The sequence below is a fragment of the Cryptotermes secundus genome, unplaced genomic scaffold (genome assembly GCF_002891405.2).
Source record: "Cryptotermes secundus unplaced genomic scaffold, Csec_1.0 scaffold842, whole genome shotgun sequence".
NCBI lineage: Eukaryota > Metazoa > Arthropoda > Insecta > Blattodea > Kalotermitidae > Cryptotermes > Cryptotermes secundus.
Window position 1 is genome coordinate 429,108 of NW_019736407.1, and position 24,740 is coordinate 453,847.

The 24,740-nt window shown below is 40.6% G+C and overlaps 1 protein-coding gene across 2 annotated transcripts in view; it reads right to left on the bottom strand.

Annotated features, from left to right (window-relative positions):
• LOC111869918 (cytochrome P450 9e2) overlaps positions 1-24,474 on the bottom strand; it is a 39,644-nt gene extending 15,170 nt beyond the window's left edge. Inside the window, exons 1-6 of one of the 2 annotated variants that reach the window (XM_023861802.2) lie at positions 24,398-24,474; positions 15,044-15,433; positions 12,972-13,133; positions 9,080-9,285; positions 6,342-6,534; positions 1,787-2,008 (exon numbers count right to left, since the gene is read on the bottom strand). In XM_023861802.2, the coding sequence (XP_023717570.1) occupies positions 1,787-2,008; positions 6,342-6,534; positions 9,080-9,285; positions 12,972-13,133; positions 15,044-15,416 (1,156 nt within the window). In that variant the 5' untranslated portion in view covers positions 15,417-15,433; positions 24,398-24,474. Of the gene's footprint in view, positions 1-1,786; positions 2,009-6,341; positions 6,535-9,079; positions 9,286-12,971; positions 13,134-15,019; positions 15,434-24,397 lie in introns of both variants that reach the window. The other variant, XM_023861801.2, reaches the window with a different exon arrangement.
• Positions 24,475-24,740: the final 266 nt, after the last annotated feature.

A 24,740-nucleotide genomic window follows, 5' to 3' on the forward strand; every position in this document is an offset into this window, starting at 1 on the left:
GGGAGGGGAGCGCTGACTCACCCACCGCGTCACTGCTGGTGTGGGGGGGGGCTCAGATTTCGCAACATGTCACAATATATATATATACAGGGTTATTCATAAGTCCGTGAAACATTTTGAAAATTTATAATAAATAAACTACGCAACGGATACCAAATTTCCTCACACTGAAATAGAGATAAACTCACCAAGTTTTTTTTACATAGTTTACAGATTCTCAGTGCATCCACCTTTGCTGATACGGCAGACATTATGAGATAATCCATTTCGTCCCACACCCGTGTCAGCATATCACGGTTGAACACAGCCACAGCAGCGGCGATAAGGTTGCGAAGATGCCTGAGATTAGCAGGCAATGGAGGATTTCAAAAAGACTTGGAGAGATTCATTCTCTATCGGCGTAAGAATTACCGTGATCCGATGCATAGTTTATTTGTTGTGAATTTTTTAAATGTTTCACGGACTTATGAATAACCCTGTATAATGCAGCGTGTAGAGCAGTTACTATGTAGCGACCGCGAAATAATTAAAAATCCGCTGCTATGCAATAGATTCTTAATAAGCAAATATACCCAGCCGTTACTGAGTAACGCCTTCGCAAACAAACATGTCCCCATGGCAAAGCTTTCACGCGCAACAATGGAAGAACTTTTGGAGACTGTGTTTTCTGCGCGGTTCCTCCCGAGGTGTTATACCCGAGACAAGTTTCGAAGTTAGATTTACCTAACGGGATGATCACGCGTGTAGGCGGGATCGAATACCTCCACCGTTGCCCTGCGAGTCGTAGGGGGCGACGAAAAGGAAAATATCGAATCTGAGAGAGTAAAATATGGTCACGAGTCCCATGGGACTTGGACCCGAGAATTACTGCGCTGGCGAAGTTCAGCAGAAATTGTAAACGAAGACCCGTCCTCTCTTCAGAGAGAGAACCCCACATCAACAAACTCATAAGTATATGACAGTAATAAAAATTTGGTCGTAAGCCCCACGTGGGTGCTTTATTCCAAGACCGACTGACCGACTGATCGTCGGTCGTAATATCAAACTCAGACTCAGATTTAAGGGAGTCTGTGCAATGAAGAACCAGTGGGCAACAAAGCGAGCACGGAAGATGGAGATCTCCTGTTAGAAGCCGTTACCAAGGAATGACTGGTGAAGAGACAGGAGACTGAAAAGCTTAGCGTGTGTTGTAGTGATTTTTAAAGTGTAAAGATTAGCGATAGCGTTATAATTACTTGTAATTACGATCTGTAAGTGGTCCAGAAATCCAATATCCAATCCAATCCCCGTCTAGTTACACTCGTACACGTGGCAATATATATATATACACATATATATATATATATGTATATATATATATGTAAAAATTGTTTTAAGCATAAAATTTACCATTCTCATTACACAATTTCAGGCCATCATAAAAATGAATTGTCGAGTATCAGCACGCTCTATGAACACAGGTCATGTATTCGGTCACAAACGAGCGAAGAGTTTTCTTTTTTTTTAGAGTGTCGTATCTATTCTGTGAATACTGTTAGTGTTTAGATATGGATATATGAAGTGTAATATGCTGTAAAAAAGAGACTTTAAGAGTGCATGTTATTCGTGGGATTTGGGGGGTCGGCCTCGACGCTTCCCTCGATAACGTGTAGTTCTGGAAAGGAATACGGGAGAAAGAAGGGGGAAGTTAATAGTACAAAGGCTTATATAAAAATGATGAGACTTGCCACTGAATTATGAACGGGCGATATGCTAGCGCTGAATGAAAACAAATGTATATTCTCACCCGACACGACCATGTCCAGGTACTTCATACTGTGTACTGCTTCGTGTGTGATTTTCCCTCCGTGCTGCTGTAGAGTTGCATCAATCTCCTCCTGAAGCTTATTCTGTATATCCGGATGGACGGCCAACTGATGAGAGGCGAAGCACAGAAGCGTGGAAGTCGTTTCGAAACCCGCCAAGAAGAACATAAGGGCTTGAGCTCCTATGTCGTCCATATCCATTTCTGACAACACACGAGGAAAGGGTTAGTAACTGTGTGTCAGTCACGACTCCTTGAAACTTCGAAGGGCCAAAGATATCTCGTTTAGGCAGTTTTATTCCTTAAAGAAAAAGGAAACAGACTCATGACGATTACCGTCCTCTGGAATTTGACGCCATGCATTCTGTTAGATCTGTGCTAACATTTTAGAGGGACGTGCTGCTTCAGTTTACAGGATAGAAAAGTACTTTACTCTTATACCCTGAAGCTGGAGACAAAAAGTTCTTTCGAAGCGTTGTTAATCTACCACGCTACGTGATGTCACATCTAAGAAACTCGCACTCTTCATAGCCACTTCCATGTGAACCTCAAACCTCCGAAATAGACATATAGATCGCCACGTGTGTGACCTCCATTTGAGTTTTAGAACCATTTAACCGATGTCCACAAAACTGGGTATGAATTTCATGCCATTTGAGGCAACTCCAATGTTGTGCTTTATAATTCCCTACAATCAGCATCAACAATATGAAAAACTCGCAAACTTGTGAGGCGGGAGCACTATATTTTTATTTTTTTTTCCTTGGCACTACAGCCCCAGTGGGCCTAGGCCTACCTCCATGAACTTCTCCGTTCACTTCGGGTCTTCTAGATCTTACACATTCGGTAGGACTCCTTGGGCGGGCGATCAGCTAGTCGCAAGGCCTCTACCTGTACACAAACACAGAAAGACGCACACAAACATCCATGACCTGAGTGGGATTCGAACCCACGATCTCGGCTTCCGAGCGAGGGAAGACAGTGCATGCCTTAGACCGCTCAGCTACCGTGACCGGCAAGAGCACTATTAGTAACATTTAATTTAGGGTCCTGAAGTAGCGCATGTTAACAGATAATACGTAGGACTGCAGTGATCATTTTAGCACGGAATCCACCTGTATTCTTTCGTGTGTAGGCATATGAAAAGCAAACCTCCGTGTTTATATGTCCCCTTTTTCTACTCTTGAAGTAACTGACCGACTTTCACGGAACTTCATTTGAACAATACGCCATTAAATCCAACCGGAACATCGAGCGCACTAAACTAGTATAATCAGTTATAGACTTTCTGTTTGATGACGGTAACTATTGAAGTACTGAAGTTGCCAAATTTTCAATGGAGATAGACCATAGACATGCCTATGCAGTTTATTTCAAATGTTATTATGAGTCGAAAATTACAAACATGGCGACGCTGCGAAAATTTATGGTTATATCCGACAAATTTAACGTGGACAGAATATGTAGCTAAATAGCGCGTTTTTGTAGGAGCACGAGTATAATAATAATAATAATAATAATAATAATAATAATAAATCATATTTTTACTGAACATTTGCCCGACTATGAAGCTGTAGAAAGGGAAGTCACGCCTGGTTCCAACAGCAGCCCAAAGAATTTTATGCTGCTGTTTTCCAGGGGCTTGTGAAACGATGGGACAAGTGTCTCAATGTACAGGGAGATTATGTTGAGAAATAAAAGCATTTTTCAAATCAGTACTCTTATTTGTTTAAGTTCTATATACATTTGTAAATTACTTATTGACTTACCTAAGTATATCCACTACGGAATCTCCCTCGTAAAAGCAGAAGTAGTCATTCTTCGCTCGCAATATGTTTTCTGTCATTATCATAACATACAACAGGTAAGTCTTCAGAGAAGGAATAACACTCAAGTGTTTTATTGTTAATTAAACTATCGGCCAAATTTTAATCAAGCAAATGCCGTCTATAAGTCCCTAAGCTGTTTCCTGTACTATAGAAAATAATGTTGACTGAATGTTAGTCCACGCCGAATTATTTGTTTTATCATCTGTAAAATGTCAAAGGAAATGGAATATACCCATGTCATTAAAAGATGAGCGGAAATTAGGAATTAACTCACATCCAAGAATTATACGGAAATACTTACACATCACTTTAGCAGTTGTGACTAACTTTCATATCAGCAAAAGTACGGTGAAATTTTGACTACCGTCTGTTAACTTCACCGCAGAAAAGAGGAAACAGGCAGGAAAGTTATATATACACAGGTGGACAAAATAATGGAAACACTAAGAAATTAAGAATAGAATTTGTGTTGGCTACATTGAAAGAAGTTCAGTTGTGAACACTTAATATTTTCTTCTGTAGTGCTCGTGTCAGTGCCTTAGCGATTGTGTTGAGTGACAGTCCGTTTGAAAGAATCGGGAAAAGGGAGACTTGTCAGATTTTGAAAAGGGGACAGATGGTTGGTGAAGTTTAGCTGGAGCATCTGTGACAAAACCTGCCACATTATTCGGTGATTTGAGAGTGACAGTTTCTAAGGTTATGTCGACATACACGAATCATCGGAGACAACATCGGCGAAGAGGAACAGTGGACGAAAATCAACATTGACAGAAATAGGTCGTCGTGCATTGAGAAGGATTGTTTCGGAAAATCACAGAACTACTGCAGAATTAGGTGACTGGTCAGAAGAACTGAATGTTCATCTTGAAGAGTAGGTTTCCACAAAACCTGTAAGACGTGAGCCCCACAAATCCAACATCCATGGTAGGGTTGTAATTTCTAAATCTCTGATTACTGAAAGTAATGCCCAGATGCGTAAACGATGGTGTCACGGCCATAAAACCTGGAAATCAGACAGCTGGAAATGCATGGTATGACAATATTGTCAGAAGAGTCGTCCTTCACGCTGTTCCCTACATCAGGAAGAGTTTACGTTTGAAGAACACCCAAGGAAGCCTACAATACGGAATGCCTGTTTCGGGTCCTACAGTGAAACACGGGGGGAGGTTTTTCTATTGTTTTGGCAGCAATATCGTGGTACAATATTCTGTTGGTTCCATTGTTACATTTCATGGCCGAATTACTGCAAGTGAATATGTGGACAGGTTGGAATAAACAGGTACATCCCATGATCAGACGTTATTTCAGAAAACCGATGCAGTTTTCCAAGACGACAGTACCCCCATTCACACATCTGGAACTGTTCAGTCATGGTTTGAAGAGCGTGGAAGTGCACTTCGACAGTTTACCTGGCTAGCACAGTCACCAAGTTTGAACATAATTGAAAAACTGTGGTCGATTTTGGAGACTAGAGTGAGGACCAGATTGACACTTCAAACGTCTCTAAAGGAAAGATGTTCTTCAAGAAAATTAGTGTAAACTTCCCCTGGAGACTTTTCAAAACCTTTACGAGTCCACTCCAATATGGATTGCGGCTGTATTGAAGGCAAGAAATGGCCCAGCACCATATAATATAGAAATGTATACAGTATCTCTAGTTAATAGGATCTAAGTTTGTGATGATGGTACATTAACACAAATATTATGTTTCTGGACATTATCCATCGTCCTATTTCTTCTGTTCAAAACACCGTTTTGTTTTTATTTAAAATATAATGTTTCGGATAATGGATTCTGTCTCCGTCTTCAGGTAGTTCCTAGCTCTATCGACTGGGCCAAACTAAGTAGATTTTACCTGAAAACGGAGACAGAATCCAGTATCCGAAACATTGTGTTATGAATTAAAAGAGGAGAGTGTTTTAAACAAAAAAGAATACGATGGATTATGTCCAGAAATATAATATTTTTAGTATCTGCAGTATGTACATTGTTTGCTTCAACGCTTGACAATATACATATAATATACATAATTTGAAGTGTCGTCCTTCTCAGGACACCCCTCACCCCGCCGGCGGTGACGTAACACCATCAGAGTGCTGTCGTTACTAGGGTAGCAGGCAAGTCAACACTCCTTCCTCTACCCCGCCAGCGGTGACGCGACCAAGGGATGTCGTCGTTGCTACGCAGCCATAAACAACTCCCTACAGCGTTGCTAGCAACACGGCGCCAGACAACAGTGATGCCTATTACGTGGCTGTTTTCTGTGTTGTCCGGAACGGGGCTAAATAAGGAGCAGTGAAGACTATCCACAGTCAGTTCTCAAGGCAGCAGTTTCGAGTTAGTTTCGAGTTGGCCAGAGAAGAGTATGCAGTCTAGTAATTGTAATACTGCCATTGGCAGTAACTGTCAGATTGTAAATTGTGTGATTGTATGAGCGAGTATGGAATAAAATTCGCTATATCCAATAAGGCGTGAAGTTATTTGTCGCGTTATACACCCAATACGTGACAATAATATAATATTATACATATAAGCCACGGTTCATACAGCAATTATACTAAATGCTGCCGGCAAGTGTTTCCATCCTACATCAATTGATTTGACACAGCACATCAGTATATTAACTTCTCTGCATAAAAAGGTTCTTGTATCGTGAATTACTCGCAGGGGGGCTGTATTTTGTTTCCAACAAAGAAATAACCACCTACCATTTGATTTGTCGGTCTTCTTTCTTTCTTCCGAGGAGGTCTCATCTGTAAGGACTCCTTTCATGGCTTGTGTGAGTAGTTGGAGCATGTCTGGTTTTACGATGTCTTCCTTCTCCCGTGTTAAAACAGTTTCATAAATCGTTGATCTGAGGAAGTCGGTGACTTTCTTCGGTATGATGTTGACACCAAGCAACTGCAGAAAATAATAAATCAGAAACTTCTTTTGTTTAACTCCTTAAGACCTGAACTCAATCTAAATGACAATGCAGTAATTCAGAAGCATGATTCTATTTGGTATATTAGCGACACCCGTAACGGCACACAATTATGAACCCAAAACTTAAATAATTTACCTCTTGAAGCCTTAAATTTATGTGAATAAATTTCTGTATTACAGAAGCATCCTTATTAATTCTATTCCGAGAATTACTGAGGGAAATACGGACCTTGGGTCGACTTAGCCTCTAACAGAATGTTCCTGGGAGTAAAGGTTGGCCGATGCTTAATGCTGACAACCTCACCGCCATCTGTGAACTGATTGTATGGAAAATGTTGGAGCCTCGTCATCTCATAACCGTATGGGCCTGCTACAGGAATAGTTTTACCTTTTAACTTAGCCGAAGGAAACAGCAAGAAGGGATTACAATTAAAAATCGAATTTTAGAGCAGAAGCGTTGATTCAGGTGTGTTAAAAAGCTGAACACAAATTATTGTAGTGGTTCGATGAGGCAAAAAGAATAGATTCAATAAAGACATTGAGAAAAGCATTGGAATTAAGATGTAAAAGACAGAGACATGGGACAACTCCTAAGATAATGATTCAGCCGAGTACTGGAAGATATTAAGGAACCTTGCTGGAGATGGAAAGAAATCATAAAGGAATATTGTGCGAAGAAAGAAAGTAAGATAATCGTGGTTACTGAGTTTTTGGACTTTACTCATCATCCGGTATTGTAAAGACAACAACGTACCGGAAACTGGATCTGTTTCCATTCTCAGGTGAAATGGTGGATGGAACAATCCGGTTGGGTCTAATAGAAAGAGCCTACTCGAATTACTGAACAAACTATATCATTTAGAAAGTCGTGGGATTACTTGGAACGAAGCCAGGACTTTGGAAATTGAAAGCAATAGCGGGTGCAGCAAATGCAACAAAAAATCGGCGCATGTGGCATGTTTAACTAATAGGAGCAGCCAACCTACTTCCAATTGTTCTCCCACATGAATTCTTCTCATCAGCAATGAGATTACAGGCTTCTAGGGGAGGTTGTATGTTCCTCTTGGAGGATTTGTTAATTTTGCTGTTAAATGCATCGGTTCGAGTTCAAGAAAATTCCTTCCGCCATTTCACAAGGAAATTATTGCAATGTGAAGAGAAAAAATTCTTGATTTTTGTATATCTGAGAGTAACCATGGTAACGAAATGCATCAAAAACATAAAAATTAGAGTATACAAAACTATAATTTTGCCTGTGGTTCTGTATGGGTGTGAAACTTGGTCTCTGACATTAATGGAGGAATATAGACTGAGGGTGTTTGAGAACAGGGTGTTGAGGAGAATATTTGGACCAAAGAGAGATGAAGTCACAGGAGGTTGGAGAAAACTGCATAATGAGGAGCTTCATAACTTGTACTCTTCTCCAAGTATAATTAGAATGGTCAAGTCAAGGAGGATGAGGTGGGCAGGTCATATAGCACGAATGGGGGAGACGAGGAATGCGCATAGGATATTGGTGGGAAAGCCAGAAGGAAAGAGACCACAGGGAAGACCAAGGCGTAGGTGGGTGAACAATATTAGAATGGATCTTAGAGAGATAGGATGGGATGGGATGGGATGGATTGGATAGCTCTGGCTCAGGATAGGGATCAGTGGAGGGCTCTTGTGAACACGGTGATGAACCTTCGGGTTCCATAAAATGCTGGGTAATTCTTGAGTAGCTGCAGAATTGGCGGCTCCTCCAGAAGGGCTCAGCTCCATGAGTAAGTAAGTAAGTAAATAACGAAATGCATAATGGCGTAATGTAGTTTCATCTTTGTTTCTTTTAAGATTAATTAGTCGTGTCCTCGAATAGTTGTACATAGTGTGCCACACCTTTATACGTATATACATATATACATATATATATATAACATTCCTATTTCTTAATAAGGGACTACAGTTTCCTTTAAAAATTGTGTGTTTGAATCCAAGATCCTAGATAAGTTAAATCTAAGTCACTAGCAACTAACTAATTTCGTGGAGCTGAGCCGTTCTAGAGAAGCCGCCGTTTACAGCTATTCAGGAACTTCCCAGCATTACATGGAACCCGAAGTTTCATTGCAGTGTACACAAGAGCCATCCACTTGTCCCTATTCTGAGCCACATCATTCCAGTTCATACCACCCTATTCTATCTAAGATCTGTTTCAATATTATCCACCCAGCTACGTCTTGATCTTCCCAGCTGTCTCTTTCTTTCCGGCTTTCCCATCAATATTCTATATGCATTCCTCTTCTCCTCATTCCTGCTACATTCCCTGCCCATCTCATCCTTCTTGACTTGAACATTCTGATTATACTTGGAGAAGAGTACAAGTTATGAAGCCCTTCATTATGCAGTTTTCTCCAACCTCCTGTCACTTCATCCCTCTTCGGTCCAAATATTCTCCTCAACACCCTCTTCTCATACACCATCACTACCATGAAAAAACGAAAATATTTTGTGAAAGTGTACGCGTAATGTAGATGGTATAGCTCACCTGCATGAGTTTTGGAGAGATCAGATAACCAAAATATTTCATCATTCGAAGATGACCAATTTTAAAAGCTTTCTGTCCCATCATATAGAATTCGTTTGTCGGGTTCTTGAAAGAGTCGATTTCAATTCCAAATGCAGTTCTAGCGATCACATCATTGGTGTATCTGGCATACAGTTCTTTCAGTTCGAGCACCAGCATTTCGAAATCTGCGTGGAAAATAAGAAAGACATGATGAAACTTCCGTTTGCAATGTGCATGAGTGTCATTAACACTTTGAAGTACGATCTATTCTAAATGTTATCACGTGTATGAGTGACTATAGCAGGGGGTTTGGATAATTGGAATTATCGAATATTTACAATCACTACCGTACATACTTTTCATGATTTCGTGCGCTTCTCAGTTTGTTTTGCCTAATTTCAAACAAAATTTGTTGTTGGCTCTCTGTTCAACCGCCATTTTCCGACGAGCGTCAGAACAGTACTGTTACATTCAAGGTCAGAATACATGGCGCAGCGATGCTTGCGCTTTGAAATTATAGACAGCCAGAGCTGAAACGACAAGAATCTTAATGCCACAACTCGCCAACAGATGGCATTGCAGGGCAAAAAAAAAAGTTCCTAACGTATCCTGGACACACCGTGTACTTTATAACGTCATAAATGATGTAAAATTGAACCTGCGCAAATTTCTGAGGTGTGAGTGATAGCTGCGCCGCTTGCTAATGGGAAAAAGTCTTCAAAAAGTACACTACTTATGTTAAGGGATTCAGTTCCTATGGCATATGCAACAATAACGATACGAAATCTATATTTATCTTTCGGTTTCATGTCCATAACTGCTCAAGAGCTGTGTCTAGCATGTGGAATTAGTATGTAGTTAGACCTAAAGTATATCTCACATATAAATTAGGTATGGACTTCTATGGTTGGCGCACTATGCTAGAAACCGGAAGGTCGCAGTTTTGATTCCGATTAGGTCATTGTATTTTTCAATTGACGTAATCTTTCAGTCACACTATGGTCCTGGGGATAGACTCAACCTCTAACAGAAATGAGCGCCAGGAATCTTCTGGGGATAAAGGGCGGCCGGCGCGTAAGGTTGACATCCTCTCCGCCATCTGTGAGCCGATTGTCTAGAAAATGTGGGAGCCTCGACGTCTCAAAAGCCTATGATCCTCCACGACCTGTTACAAGGATAGATTTAATTTTTTAATAGAATATTTTTCCCATGTCAAAAATCACACATATGGTAGTGGTGCGAAATTTTGAAGTTAAATTTAAGCAAACTTATCACCAGACGATCACTCACTGTGGAAAGCCACAAAGAAATTTAAAAGACCAACACTTGCAATACCACCGATTAGAAAACAAGACAGAAGCTAGGCACGGACAAATAAAGATAAAACATATTTACGCTGAGTCCCTTGCAACAGTCTTTACACCAAACAACGAAAATAACAACAATAACAATAATAACAAGGAGGTCGAAGTCGAAACCTTCCTAAACTCTTCCTGTCAGTTATCGCCACCGATAAGAGCCTTTTCACCAACAGAGTTCAGCAGTTCAATAAACCTGCTAAACCTTCACAAGGCACCCGGATACGATCTAATAACAGGAGCTCTACTAAAGAATGTCCCACGGAAAGCCATCGTACTACTAACAACTATTTACAGCTGCATGATGCGACTGTGCTACCTTCCTGTGCAATGGAAGTACGCCCAAATCATAATGATACCCAAACCCGGAAAACCGCCACCCGAAATCAGCTCGTACAGACCGATAAGCCTACTGCCCACACTATCCAAAGTATTCGAACGACTCATCCTTAAAAGACTTGCAGAAACAACGTCTACTAATGACATAATCCCTACGCACCAATTTGGCTTCCGAGCAAATCACTCCACAATCCAACAGTGCCACAGAATCGTTAACAAAATAAAAGAAAGCATCGAAGGAGAGAAAACATGTACCTCGGTCTTTCTCGACGTTCAGCAGGCTCTTGCCAAAGTATGGCACAAACGATTACTGTATAAACTAAAAATGAACCTATCCGCACAATTATATCTTAGTATAAAATCGTACTGAACGAACGTTACTATCAAGTCAAAATCGATGATGAATTATCCGAATACCATCAGGAGTTCCACAGGGCAGCGTCTTGGGCCCCTTTCTGTACCTAATCTTTAAAGCTGACGTCCCACTAACAGACAATACGCTAATGGCAACATTCGCCGATGATATAGCAATAATGTCATCAGACCAAGATCTAAATACAGCCTCCAAAAACTGCAGCAACACCTCAACTCATTCTATACTGGATGGAACAATGGAAAATCAAAGTAAATCCTGCAAAATCCTCTCAATTAACATTTACAGCAAGAAGAGCTGTCTGGGCGCAAGTTAGTAGCATCACCCTCATGCCCATCAAACAAGAAGTTAAGTATTTAGGACTCCACCTTGACGAAAAACTAACGTGGAGAACGCATATAAAAGCCAAGAGAAGACAACTAGAGCTCAAAACGAGAAATATGAATTGGCTAATCAACAAAAAATTAGAGCTCTCTCTTGAAAACAAAATAATCATATACAAAACTATACTAAAACCCGTCTGGACCTACGGGATAGAGTTATGGGGATGCAGCAAACCTTCCAACACAAAAATCCTCCAAACGTTCCAATCCAAAGCGCTAAGAAATCTAGTTAATGCTCCCTGGTACGTATCAAACGCTACTCTACATAATGGTCTAGGCATACCATACGTAACAGATGTCATCAGAATTTACGCGGAGAAACACACAAAAACCGGACCACTCAAAACAACAACCAACTAATAATAAACCTCTTCAACCAACCAGCAATAGAAGGAAGACTAAACAGAATGTGGCCAGAGGATCTCATTAGATAAGCTCCTGAGAATCATCGGAGGATGATATCTGCTTCATTATTACACACACCCATCCCTTTTGCTAATTACTCTATTTATGTATATTTAGTAGATTGTAAAAATAAAAAATAAATAAAATAATTTGTATGTAGTTGGAATTTGCAGCTTATTGATGGAAATTATGCAAATAAAGTCATAAGTCGCGCATTCATGAATATGCAGGTGTATTCTGTGTAAATCATCTTTGATATTGTGTAAGTTTTGAGGTTTTCACGGCGATGACTATGATGAAAGNGATATGGCTTCATTTTTCACTTGCCAACCTTACGGAAGAAAAGTCCCGTATATTCGCTGATATCTCCGGTATAGGGATTTTCGTCCCCCGTCGTATCTTGAAAATAGATCGAATAATTTTTTTCTTAAAACGTAACGATCTACGTCACTGTCTGATCATGGACACCCTCAAAAATACGTATGTCAGACACAGTATTGTCAGTATTAATCATAACATGTAAGATCTGAGGGTCTGACAGCGGTGGTTAGGAAGAGCTGTATCTTTTGCAATACATCGCCGTGTATTCATTTGAAATTAAACCAACGTTTCGGAGGAATATATCACATCTATCTTCAGTTCGAGTAAGCGTGAGAACTGGTGGCAAGCCGATTATGTCCCTCGGAAACGTCAGATGAATTTCAATGGGATACGCGTTGCTATATCCCAGATAATAATTCTCAGCGAAATTCTCGCTCTCAGTCTATTACAGACATATTCTTCTTCAGCAACTTATCTGATAAATTATTAAGTTTGACCAGGCGAAGAAAGAGTTATGAACTTATGAAACCGAGTTTTCCTTAAAGATCACCGTCTTCTAGGTTGTGACTCCGTGTAATATTTTAGTAAGATACCAAAGTTTCTTAGTTTACAGGGAAGAATTCTCTAACCATTTGTCTCTCATAGTCTTTTCCCTGTTCAAACTAATTAAGAAACTCAATTTTATTTCATACCTCTCTGAATAAAGCAGCCCTGTTCAGGTGGCTGTTGGTAGCACTGCTCAAGGAACTCTACCATCTGTTGGCAACACTGCGATACCAGCCCAAACATGGCCTCCGTTTTACTGGATGTGAAGGCAGGATTCAGTATGGATCTCATGTTCCTCCAGCGCTCATCTGAAAAACAAAGTTGCAGCTTTGGACTTATCTTCATAAGACTGAGCAGCACAGTTAGATTGAGTGCTCTCTTTTCCCCATGAATATCTAAGTGTGTTCCGCTGCTTAATTACGCACCATACGACTAAGACGTTGAGGTACAACTCAGTGCATTCTCAGTCTCAGCACTAGGTGGAACTCAATGTTAGCCTGACGTCTCGTACCTTTCTTTTAACTGCCTCTACAGCCCCCGTGGGCTCTGGCTTCTTCTTTCAGTTTCATGATCATTTTTAGAGACGGTAGGACTCCTTGGACGAGTGATCGTCTCGTCGCAAGGCCTCTACTCAAACACAGGACAGAAACTGAATTAACATATACACACACCAAATATCCATGCCCTGAGTGGAATTCGAATCCATTATCCAGCGTCCGAGCGAGAGAAGACAGTTCATGCCTTAGACCGCTCGGCTATTCTGACCAGCCCTCGTCCATTTTACCTCCAGAGAAATAAACCCGGTACCCAATGGATAGGAAGGTAAATGGGGCCCGCAGACAGTGTGAGCACTGTATTGAAGGTGAAAGTCTCTTGCTTCTGTTTGGGACCTAACCCCAAGACCTTAGTCATCCAGCCCTTAGTCTATTCCCTATATACAGCGAGATATTTTCTGTCATACTTCTAGCAAATTCATAGCCAATAGAACTAATAGCGACGCGTTTGTCTATTCATGAATGTTGGAATCCAGTGAAGCAGAAATGGAAACGAATGTGTTTATTTATGTACGGTTTATTTCACAACGCTCTCAGTAATTCTAACCATAAAAGATGTCCCAGGAGGAAATGTCAGTATTCTGGGAAGACATAGTGTCGGTCATTCTAGGCAAAAAAATATATGTGCACACGTATTTAGAGTATTTAGAGTAAATGGTATAACAATCACGTAATTAAAAGTCCGACGTTTCCATCCCAAGCAGAGGGGTCGTAAATTAAATAAAATATGTTCTTATATCTTCGTTATATGTAAAACCTTTAGGTCAAACTCGGGGTTGCTTTACGACTGGCGGCTTACCGCCAGTCACTTGGTCTTGGAGCCAAGCCCATTGAGTCATGCGGCCAAAACCCTTACGTAACATCCTCTCTGACGAGAGTATGGATTTCTATCTTATGAATATGCTTGGCCTTTCGTCAATCGTACTTATTGCACATACACTGTAGCATTTTACTGAAAATTCTTGCTTGTGCACTACATACAGGCCCTCTGTCAGTACAGGCTTTACAGAGCAGAACATCTCTACATACTTATACTATGCTACAAAGGCAGCTTAGTCACTTGTACGGTCGTAAACTTGACTACCTCTTGTACTGTATTTTCTGTGTCTGGCTTCGCCTTGTTCTATACTGAGAACATGTTCCTTTTCATAAAATACCTTTACATTTTTCCTTCCAAAAATTCCTGTGCCGATCACAGTGGCCGCAAAGTCTAAGGCATGAAATGTCTTAGCCAGCTCAAACATTGGGATCGTAGGTTGGAAACGTAACAAACATTTCACTGATGACGAATAGGTTGGAATGGATGTACAGAAGTGGCTGAGACAATAGTCAAAACTTCTCTGCTGCGGGTTTCGACGTAATGTAAAGCGATGGGACAAGTCTATCAATGTTGGTATTGGACATGTCGAGAAATGTTTCTTTTCAGTTTCGAATATCACATGTTTTGCTTTTTATATCCATTTGTGACCTATTTAATGACTATCCCTCGTATTAGAGTTTTAACTGCTGCCTATATTTGATATCACCTTTAAGACAAGTGTTTAAACAAAGAACACCTGGGGGGTCATTCTGGAAAACCATGGCCCAACGTTTGTCATAGGTCCGTTGTTTTGTACTTGCCTACTTATATCCTTACTCACCTGACAAATTGAAGAGAGATTTACCCCAGAGTGGCTCTGTAGCCTCATCGAAGAAAGATCGGTGATCCGTGAAATGATCAAAGTCCTTCACTGTGACCCTTTGGATGAGCTCAGGATCCCGAAGTATGATCACGGGCTGCATAAAGCTGAACACCCCCCCATAAGGGTGATCTTCCAGCTGCCTGTACATTCTCAGAATGTAATCAGGGAAGTGCTCCTTGTTCTTACTGCATATTGCTGGTCTCATGTTGCCGAAAAATGGAAGAGGTTTGACATAGGGAATGTTCCTCTTCTTGAAGTGATTGTGATTCCACGTTCCCAATAGGTACAGTACTGTTAATACACCTGTTAGCAGGATGACCCAATCCGAGAGTGACCATTCCCCGTCTATGATCATCACTGTGACCGAAAATACTGTCAGCCAAAACAAAACACTCAGTTTATTATTAAGCCTATGAAGAATTAGAGAACTTCAGTAATAAATAATTATATTCGTAGACTCTAAAGGTTTCTGAAAATGGTGTATAACACTCAGAATTACTAGGTTTTTGATCTTTTTCCATCATCCAGTATTCCGGGGCGTGAAGCTCCAGCTCCAGCTAGTGACGAGGTCAAAAGAATGTAAATCTATACTCGTGCATCCACTTCCCATACGACTTCATGACGTAATTCTTAAGTAATGAAGCACAGGGGGTTTACTTTTTTTTACCTTTACCGGATGATCGATAAAGTCCCCAAAACCCAGCAATTCCCAGTGTTATTTGTATTGAAATTAGGAGCACGTCAAACTTGCCACCAAGTGCATGCTACCAAGCAGTTCAGAAACTTATCTTCTCCTTTGCTTTCCAAATAGAACTTCAGATGCTCGGTGATCGCTGTGTTTATCAACCGCTGTAATACTACAGAACTCTGAACTCTGACTATTGCCAACAGAGTGCGTTCATGTGTTGCCTACGGGTCTCAGAATACACAGCGATTGTTTCTCTACATAAGATTATCTGGTTTGGCTTTGTGTTGGAGATGCAATATATTTTCTGTGAGGTAGAAACTAAATTATTTATATATTGTTACATTACCTTGAAGCTTCAAAGAAGTAATATCATCTACGTATAGGCCTATCTTTCTATACAGTAATATCGTAATGATGCTGCGTGAATTTATGGGAGAACAGGGGCTGATTGTAGGTAGTATTAATTCTGCCGATAGATGGATCTGAGAACAGTAGTATCCCTGTCATCAGCTGTTATAATTTTTATTTAAAAAGAAAACTTGTTTAGAAGAATTTCTTGAAACCTTATTTATTTAGTATTGGGTGTTATAAATGGACTATGAACACACAAAGCGAAGCTCTTGGTAAAACTCTCTAAAGCATCTCTAAAGTTGCATCATAGCGACGTACATTGTTACGTCATCATTAGAAATATATTTTCTTATTATTTTCAGCCTACGATAGGTTTTATAGCCGCTGTACCAGATATCTCGTTGGACACTCTTGGATTTTCCTTCCGTAAGGTTACCTACTGTGAAATATGCAGATGACCCCGTGTTAATGGCTAAGGAAGAAAATGTGCTACAGGGCATGATTGATAGACTAATGGAAATTGGAAGGTGCTATGGCATGGAAATGAATGTGGAAAAAACAAAAATAATGAAAATTTCGAGACAACGAACCCCAGTCACAATAAAGATAGACCAAAAACAACTGGAGAATGTGAAATGTTTTAAATATTTGGGTAGCTTGTTAACAGATAATGGAAGGTGTACTAGTGAAATTAAATCCAGGATTGCCATGGCAAAAGCTGCATTTAGCAAGAAGAAGAATCTTTTTACCAGCAAATTGGACTTAAATTTGAGGAAGAAACTAGTGAAATGCTACATTTGGAGCATAGCTCTGTATGGGGCTGAAACATGGACACTTAGGGCAGTAGATCAGAAACATCTGGAAAGTTTCGAAATGTGGTGTTGGAGAAGGATGGAGAAGATCAGTTGGACCGATTATGTGAGAAATGAAGAAGTGTTAATTCGAGTCAGTGAGCAGAGGAATATCCTACACGAAATAAGAAAACGGAAGGCTAATTGGATTGGTCATGTTTTACGCAGAAACTGCCTTCTAAAAGAAGTTGTCGAAGGAAAAATAGAGGGGCGGATAGAAGTGACAAGAAGACGAGGAAGAAGACGTAAGAAGATGCTGGATGACCTTGGAGACAGAAGAGGCTACTGTCATTTGAAGGAGAAAGCTCTAGATCGCTTTTTTAGTGGAGGAATTGTTTTGGAAGAGACTGTGGACCTGTCGTCTTGACAGATTACTGATGATGATGATGATGATGAAGGTTACCTCTGCAAGGCATGGCGAACCCCTAGAAATAGCTTAGAAAGGCCATAATATTATATTTCAGCATCCTGTTGCACTGGATAGATCTGACTTTGGAGATTTGTGCCGCCTAAGTGCAACTTCGTTTCCTTATTACCTCTGTTTATTTAGGTTATGTGGGTTGCACGGGGTTGCTCTTGGCTTTGTTTGGTTTCTTGGTTGTGGCTGCCTTGAATGTTCTTGCTGGAGCTGGAGTTCTGTTGTGTGTTGGGCCGCCATCATAGTCGTTCGTTGTGCGTGTTTTCGTGATGAAACTACAATAAGAGGAAATCAAACCGCAGCAAATCCTTAAATACAACAGCCTTCACACCTGAAGATGGCCAGTTAGGCCGAAATATGTAAAAACAAAAAAAGAAATCCTTGGCTTTAGTTCGCAAACGAACTATACTGACCGAGCGACCGTCGCTTGTCGGCGAAGTTAGTGCCAATTTTAGCGGATAGAGAGTGTCGCATGGTCAGCACAACGATCCCCACGGCCGTTAATCTCGGTTTTCTAGACCGGAGCCACTATTATTTGAGATAGCTCCTCAGTTATCCTCATGAGGCTGAGTGGACCCCGTTCCAGACCCACTACTTCCCAGAAAATATGGTAGCGCCGGGAACCGAATCCGGGACCTCTGGATCTGTAACCAGGAACTCTGACCACTAGACCACAGAGGAGGTCGGGCCGAAACATGTAGTTTCCAATAAAGGAACGACGTGGCACTTGGACGGCACAGAGTTCCTAAGTCAGAACTTAGACAGATGTTACTATTGTAATGTATCTGCAGTCTTGTGTGAGTGTGTGACTTGGTCTGTTTCTGACGAAGGACAGAGACAGAAGCTGTTAACGAGTGTGCTAAAGGCGATATTTAGCTCGAAGTGGAACAAGCTAACCGGAGAATGAAGAACACGATATAAGGAACGAATCGTTTGTACTCTGCAGTGACTAACTAAATAAAATTTGGCATGGCCTGAACAAAGCGTCAGAGAACTAAAGAAGGCCATGGGCACCCCAGAGATTTTACTAAGTGTACAGACAATTTTCCAAGAAGAAGGAAAGCCAGAAAATTATCTTATAATGTACATTCAAGTCACATAAGACAATATTCTGCATAGCAAAATATACACGTATTTGTTAAAATAATAGTAATGTTCAGTAAATTTACTTATTTTTAGCAAAATGTCTTTATTTTAAAACTATAAAAGGGGACTTATGGGATCATATTGCTCTCTCGCTCTGTGCCCGCATTTTTGTGTGCCCGTCTCTGTGTATTCCCTCTAATTTTTGTCAGGAGGCTTACGAAATCATCTTGCTGTCTGTTTGTTTGTGTTCCTCCCTAGTTTTTTGTTTTCTGTGAGGATCGTATCGTTATAAAGAAATTAGGCGATAAGTTATTTCCAGAATTTCTTGTTCAATTTTGATTTTTTAAATTTATGGAAGATTCTTGGCTTGTCACCCCCCCCCCCTCCAAGCAGCTCAAACATGAGTCGATATAATAGAAAATGAGTCTTAGGGAAGCAGTTTTTGAAAATGTTAACATGTTAAAATGACTCAAAATGAGATTTTGTGGTGGACTTTCGTCCTAGCAATAAAGAATTCTCCACTTCCGAAGCGCATAGGATGAAACAACCCAACTGAATTATGTGCCATGTTTCGAGTTAAAGACGCCCCAAATTTACCACGAAATTTGGTACAGGTGTACCGTATTTAAAAAATAAAATAGTAGGAACTGAAATCGCATAAATCTTACACAATTGTCCCTCATTTGCCACCCACACGCCTCACCCACCCTTCCCGTCACCCATAATGCAGTTCACATTAAAGTCAGTGCTAATAATTAAATTCGGTTTACATTAGTTGAAGGCATAACAATTAAATCGCATTGTTCAAAATCAGTGTAAAGAGGGGTACCTGCATGGGCGTCACAGTTAAAATCTTACGGTTCTACATATGTGGTTCCATTGTGCAGAATCATTGAAAGTAACTGTGACGCACTTAACTTACTTAGAATTACTTAGTATTTAATTGTGTTTTAGAAAGTCGAGTATATTCAGTTTCGAGTTTCATGGAAACAGAAGTTCACCACTACTGAAACAATATGCATAAAAATTTAGGACCCAACAGGTACCCTGACTGATATTCTTCATGGGTTTCCTCAGTTTCTCCAGAAAAATAGTCCCTCAGTTAGGCCATGAAGGCTTCTTTCCAATCTATCAGCATTCAGTCATCGCTGTTTGTTTAAATACTGACAATGCCTTAAAATAACGCACCAGAAAGAGACAAGTTATGTACTTGTAATGGTTTAACCATTACAACGAGCTTTCTCACTTTTTCCTATCATCTGGAAAACCGTTAGACTTATGTAAAATGTAAAACATGTTTCGTTTTCTCTATAACGTTTCCTTCCCTTCATTATTAAATGCAATAACCGTTTAGCGAGTTATACTAGAGATGGCAGCACAAACGTATGTATATAGTGTCTCCGATTGTTCCCTTAACATTTGCCAGAATCGAAATATGGCGACAACTTTCAGTAGGATACACAAATAGGCCTATCATATTTACTGATTATCATTTCAACGGTTTCGAATTGTATTGCAAGCAGACACACGCAAAATATGGAGTACATGAGATGCACATTTTTTTGTTTTAAATTTTCTTTGTGAAAGCGTCGAAAATGAAATTAGCCACAGAACTTTCGTTGTTGACTACAGTAGCAAATTTCATTTGAAACAAGCCGAGCATCTTCGTGGACATACATGCTGACACTTACATAGCGTGATCATTTTACACACTTTATGCCACGCATGCGTAGCAAGTGCTTTTGTTTTCAGCAATAGGGTAAAGACCCCTAATTTTGGATAGCGTGGCTTTTTACAGCAAGTAAGGGCAGGATTGCAGTGGAGGGCACATGATTTCATACCTCGTACCCGGCCAGTTTCTCAGCAGCGATAGATTGGGCGTCGAGGCAGCTGTGTTGCCTTGCCATCAGTGTGTTTCTGCTAATTCTGATGTAATGCTTTCACTAACAAAGCTAAGGTTTCAAAACAATACGTTCGTTCTAACTTGCACACTGTTTATATGAACTTGATTATATACATTACAACATGTGTGTCATGTGTTTATATCGCTTCCTAAAGTTTCAATTCTCCGTTATGCTGTCATGTTTAAATTAGTACTGGGTTGCCTAATTTCGATACTTAACATGGTTGCGACTTTCGAGCGCCCGAAATTAGGAACCTCATTTTATATAGACTTGATATCTTATTCATTCTTCTCTGGCTGATACTGAAAGAAAGGAATGGGCCATAGACGCCATGAGAAGTGCAGCGGAGGCTGTAAAAGAAAAAGAAATGGAATTCCTGAAAGACCTACTTTTGTGAATTTGAATTGTGACTCGAATGAGGACATAACTTGATGTTAATTTCTGTTGAAAACTATGTGATTATTTCGTAAATATTAATGTAATTAATATATTTCAAATATGACAATCTCATCTTTATAAAAAGGAGCCGGGATAGTGCAGTCGGTATAGCGACTGGCTACTGGCTGGATGACAAAGGGGTCGGAGTTCAAATCCCGGTATGGTCAAGAATTTTCTCCACGTTGTCCAGATCGGCTCTGGAGCCCACTCAGCTTCCTATCAGATGGGTGCCGGGGCTCTTTCCCAGGGGGTAAAATGGTCGGGGAGTGAAACTGACCCCTCATCATCAACTAATGCCTAGGCCAAGAGCACGTGGATCTATATATCCACTCTCCCATACACCTCCATGGCGTAGTGCTTAATTAGTTAAGCACAGGGACAACTTTACTTACCTTCTTTATAAAAAAATAAAATGAACGTACGTAATGTAGACCTGCGTTTCTCTTGTTCTTTTCATTCTATTACGGTTCTATTTTATGAATCGCATCTGTTTAAATACAACGATATCCAAAATAGAAACCACCCCTGTCCGAAATTTACTACCGTTTTCGAGGACAAATTTTCTTTAAGACATTTTTGTTTTCATCTAGATTTCTCTATATGCGCCGCAAGTTAGATCTAACTACATTTTTTTTCCTTGGCACTACAGCCCCAGTGGGCCTAGGCCTACCTCCTTGAACTTCTCCGTTCACTTCGGTTTTTCCAGATCTTACACATTAAGTAGGACCCCTTGGGCGGGTGATCAGCTCGTCGCAAGGCCTCTACCTGTAGACAAACACAGAGAAACGCACACGAACAAACTAAACATCCATGCCCTGAGTGGGATTCGAACCCACGATCCCGGTTTCCAAGCGAGCAAAGACAGTACATGCTGATCTAACTACATACTCGTACTAATTCTCACACTAGACATATTAAACTTCCTGAACGCAAGAAAGTACTAACGGTTCATGATTCTATAAACGAGTTGCTCCTACCAAAAGTATTTGAAATAAAGCGCCTCCGCCCTATTTGGTAGGAACTGAAAGACTTAGTAACGAAGGTGGTCCATAAATACTAGTTGCAAGGCTGTATAACAAAATGTAATTATTCTTATATGGCTTTTCTAAAAGCATTCTTTTTGCCCTGTAATCAAGCAGATGGAGCTCTCAACTTAAGGCTGAGGATGTGATAACGTGCTGCCTGTTCAGAGCTGTCGTACATCTCGGGTGGAGGGGAAGTGTAAAGATGATCAGTAGGAGAAAATCAGAGAAATGTTGAGAATATCGGGCACCCGTGACACTTCGCCCATCACGAATCTCACATGAAATCATCCAGGATTTAATTATTTACTTATTTATATTTTAAAGGCACTGTCAGTACCTGAAATTATTGTATATGGCGTCGAATAATGGGATAATTAATGAATGATGAATTGGAAGAAATGGAAGGAAACGATCGTAGCCTGTTTCAATGTACTGGCCTGGAGAGACTGAGGTGAACCACGAAAAACTTCAGGATATTCGAAACAGCAACGTAATCGCTAACACCTGACCCAACTTTCCCACTCATATGGGACTGATCCCAAAGTTTCACCTCGCTTAATCGCCTGAGCTGTGTCGTGGTCCGTAAGTGGAATATATATATATAATAACACATTTTTGTTAACTGATTTTCATGAACAAATACTGAAACGCCGGCTGAGAATTCAACGGGAATGTCCGTCGTTTGTTATGCAAGCTTTCGAACTACCAGCTCCCCCTTCTGTCTACCGCATTCCTCTCCAGACCTACATGTTGCCGGATGATACGTCGAGGCCGAAGTTTAACGCCATCTCTGCGATTAACACGCATAAATAATTAATCGTAAAGCGTCGGTATATCGACTGGTTAGTGGCTGGACGAGCAAGGAGTCGGAGTTCGAGTCTCGGTAGGGTCAAGAATTTTCTCTCCTCCACGTCGTCTAGATTGACTCTGGGGCCCACCCAGCCTCCTATCCAATGGGCACCGGGGGCTCTTCCCCAGGGGGTAAAGCAGCAGGATCATGAAGCTTACCACTCACCTCCAACTTGTGCCGAAGTCAAGAAAACCTACATCTATACATCCACTTCCCCATACGCCTTCACGGCGTAGAGCTTAATAAATTATGCACGGGGACAACTTTGCCCTTTTAATTATAATTCAAATATCCAGGAGAAAGAATTATCAGTACTCACAAAATAGACACGATGCACCGAAACAAAAGGCTACTTGCTACTACATAAATTACGTTCATGCTGAACAACTGGTTGCTATGGTAGCTCAAAATTGCGCAAGGTCAGTGATACATATTCAACCGAAACGTCACGAACTACCGAACTACACGGTGTTGCATACCAGAAGACAGCCTCCTTCACGACTGTTTTCTTTAAAATTTCTACCGTTTCACCTCTCAGGAGCCGGATTAGGTCAGTCGGTATAGCGACCGGCTACGAACTTGACGGCCTGGATTCGATTCCCATCAGTGTAAGATTTTCTCTTCTCCACAGCGTCCATACCGAGCCTGGGGCTCACCCAGGCTCCTATGTAATCGGTACCGTGGGCTTTTCCTCGGGGTTAAAGCGACAGGGGCGTGAAGCTGACCACTCACCTCCATCTAGTGCCGATGTTAAGAAAGGTGGAGGTATACCTCCCTTCTCCATATATGTTCAAAGCATAGTGCTTAAGTAATTAAGCACAGGGACAATGTCACCTTTAACCAGTTAACGGCTTGAAGCAACATACGCAATTCTTACGTACAATGTTATTACTGCTTTACGTGTGAAGTTAATCTGACTAATATTCTTAAGGAAATAAACAGATCATATGGTAGAAGAAGACACATATGACACGCACTTTATTTAGTACTGAAATCTAAGAACATAGTAGATACAGCATAGTAGATATGAACCAATTCCGTGAATAGTCCATCTGCTCACATGTCATATACCTCGTGTAGGCACCCTCACGACAGGAAAGTTTTGTGTGAGCATGTTACAATTCCCTACCGGCGTATGAATACCGAAATGATGCTAAAAGAGAATGTAATGACATTTAATACTGAAGAGCCCGGTTACGTCATTAACTGATGTCGACGCAACTCTTTTTATTAGTAGATCGAATATAGTTTATTGCTTCTACTGCCTGAATTGAATAATTTGGGAAGAACATTTACTCACTTTTAATGCAGAAGCTGTTTATTTTGACGAATTTACATCAGGAGGGCAACATGAGAAGCACGCAGTAGCAAAATCAAGTGAACTTGGGTCGCGATAGTCGATCGCATGACCTGCCGGAAACAGTGACTTCTAGCCAGTTGTCAAAGCTTCTGGTGAATATTGCAGTTCCCAAACATTTCTCTGATAAGTGTGCTGCTTTAAGAAGTTCGTCTACATAGTACTCAAAAGTTTAGCTTCTACCTCGTAGAAAACACACTGCTTCTCCATTACAAAGACCTGTCCTTTAATGTTGTTTACAGATGTAACTTTTGTTTATTTTGACAGCATAAGAAACACATAAATAGGCAAAATGTATAGTTGTTAATGTAAGTGTTATAAATACGCACCACTGTGCTTATAGGATTGAGTAAATAACGTAGTCTTACCTTATTCTTCCTCAGAAGTTGACGACAAACTGACTCTCCACCCTATGCCTACGTTCTGACGGTTCTGACACTTCGAGTGTGTGTCGCTCACACCCCAAGTGAAACCATTACGTTGTAGTTCTACAGCCCGCCATCTGTTGGACACTAGTTCTAACTAATGTCAGGGTGATATGGATTCGAATGCGGTTGTGCCCGAAATTAACTTAACAATGGCTTTATTGTCTGACAAAGTAATGACGTTACCGTAGTAAGAGTCCTTCATTAGAATCTAATAGTTGCTAAAAGAGCCAAGAGATTGTCCGCCTTTCATGGTACCGCGAGGTTCATTACCGTGTTCACAAGA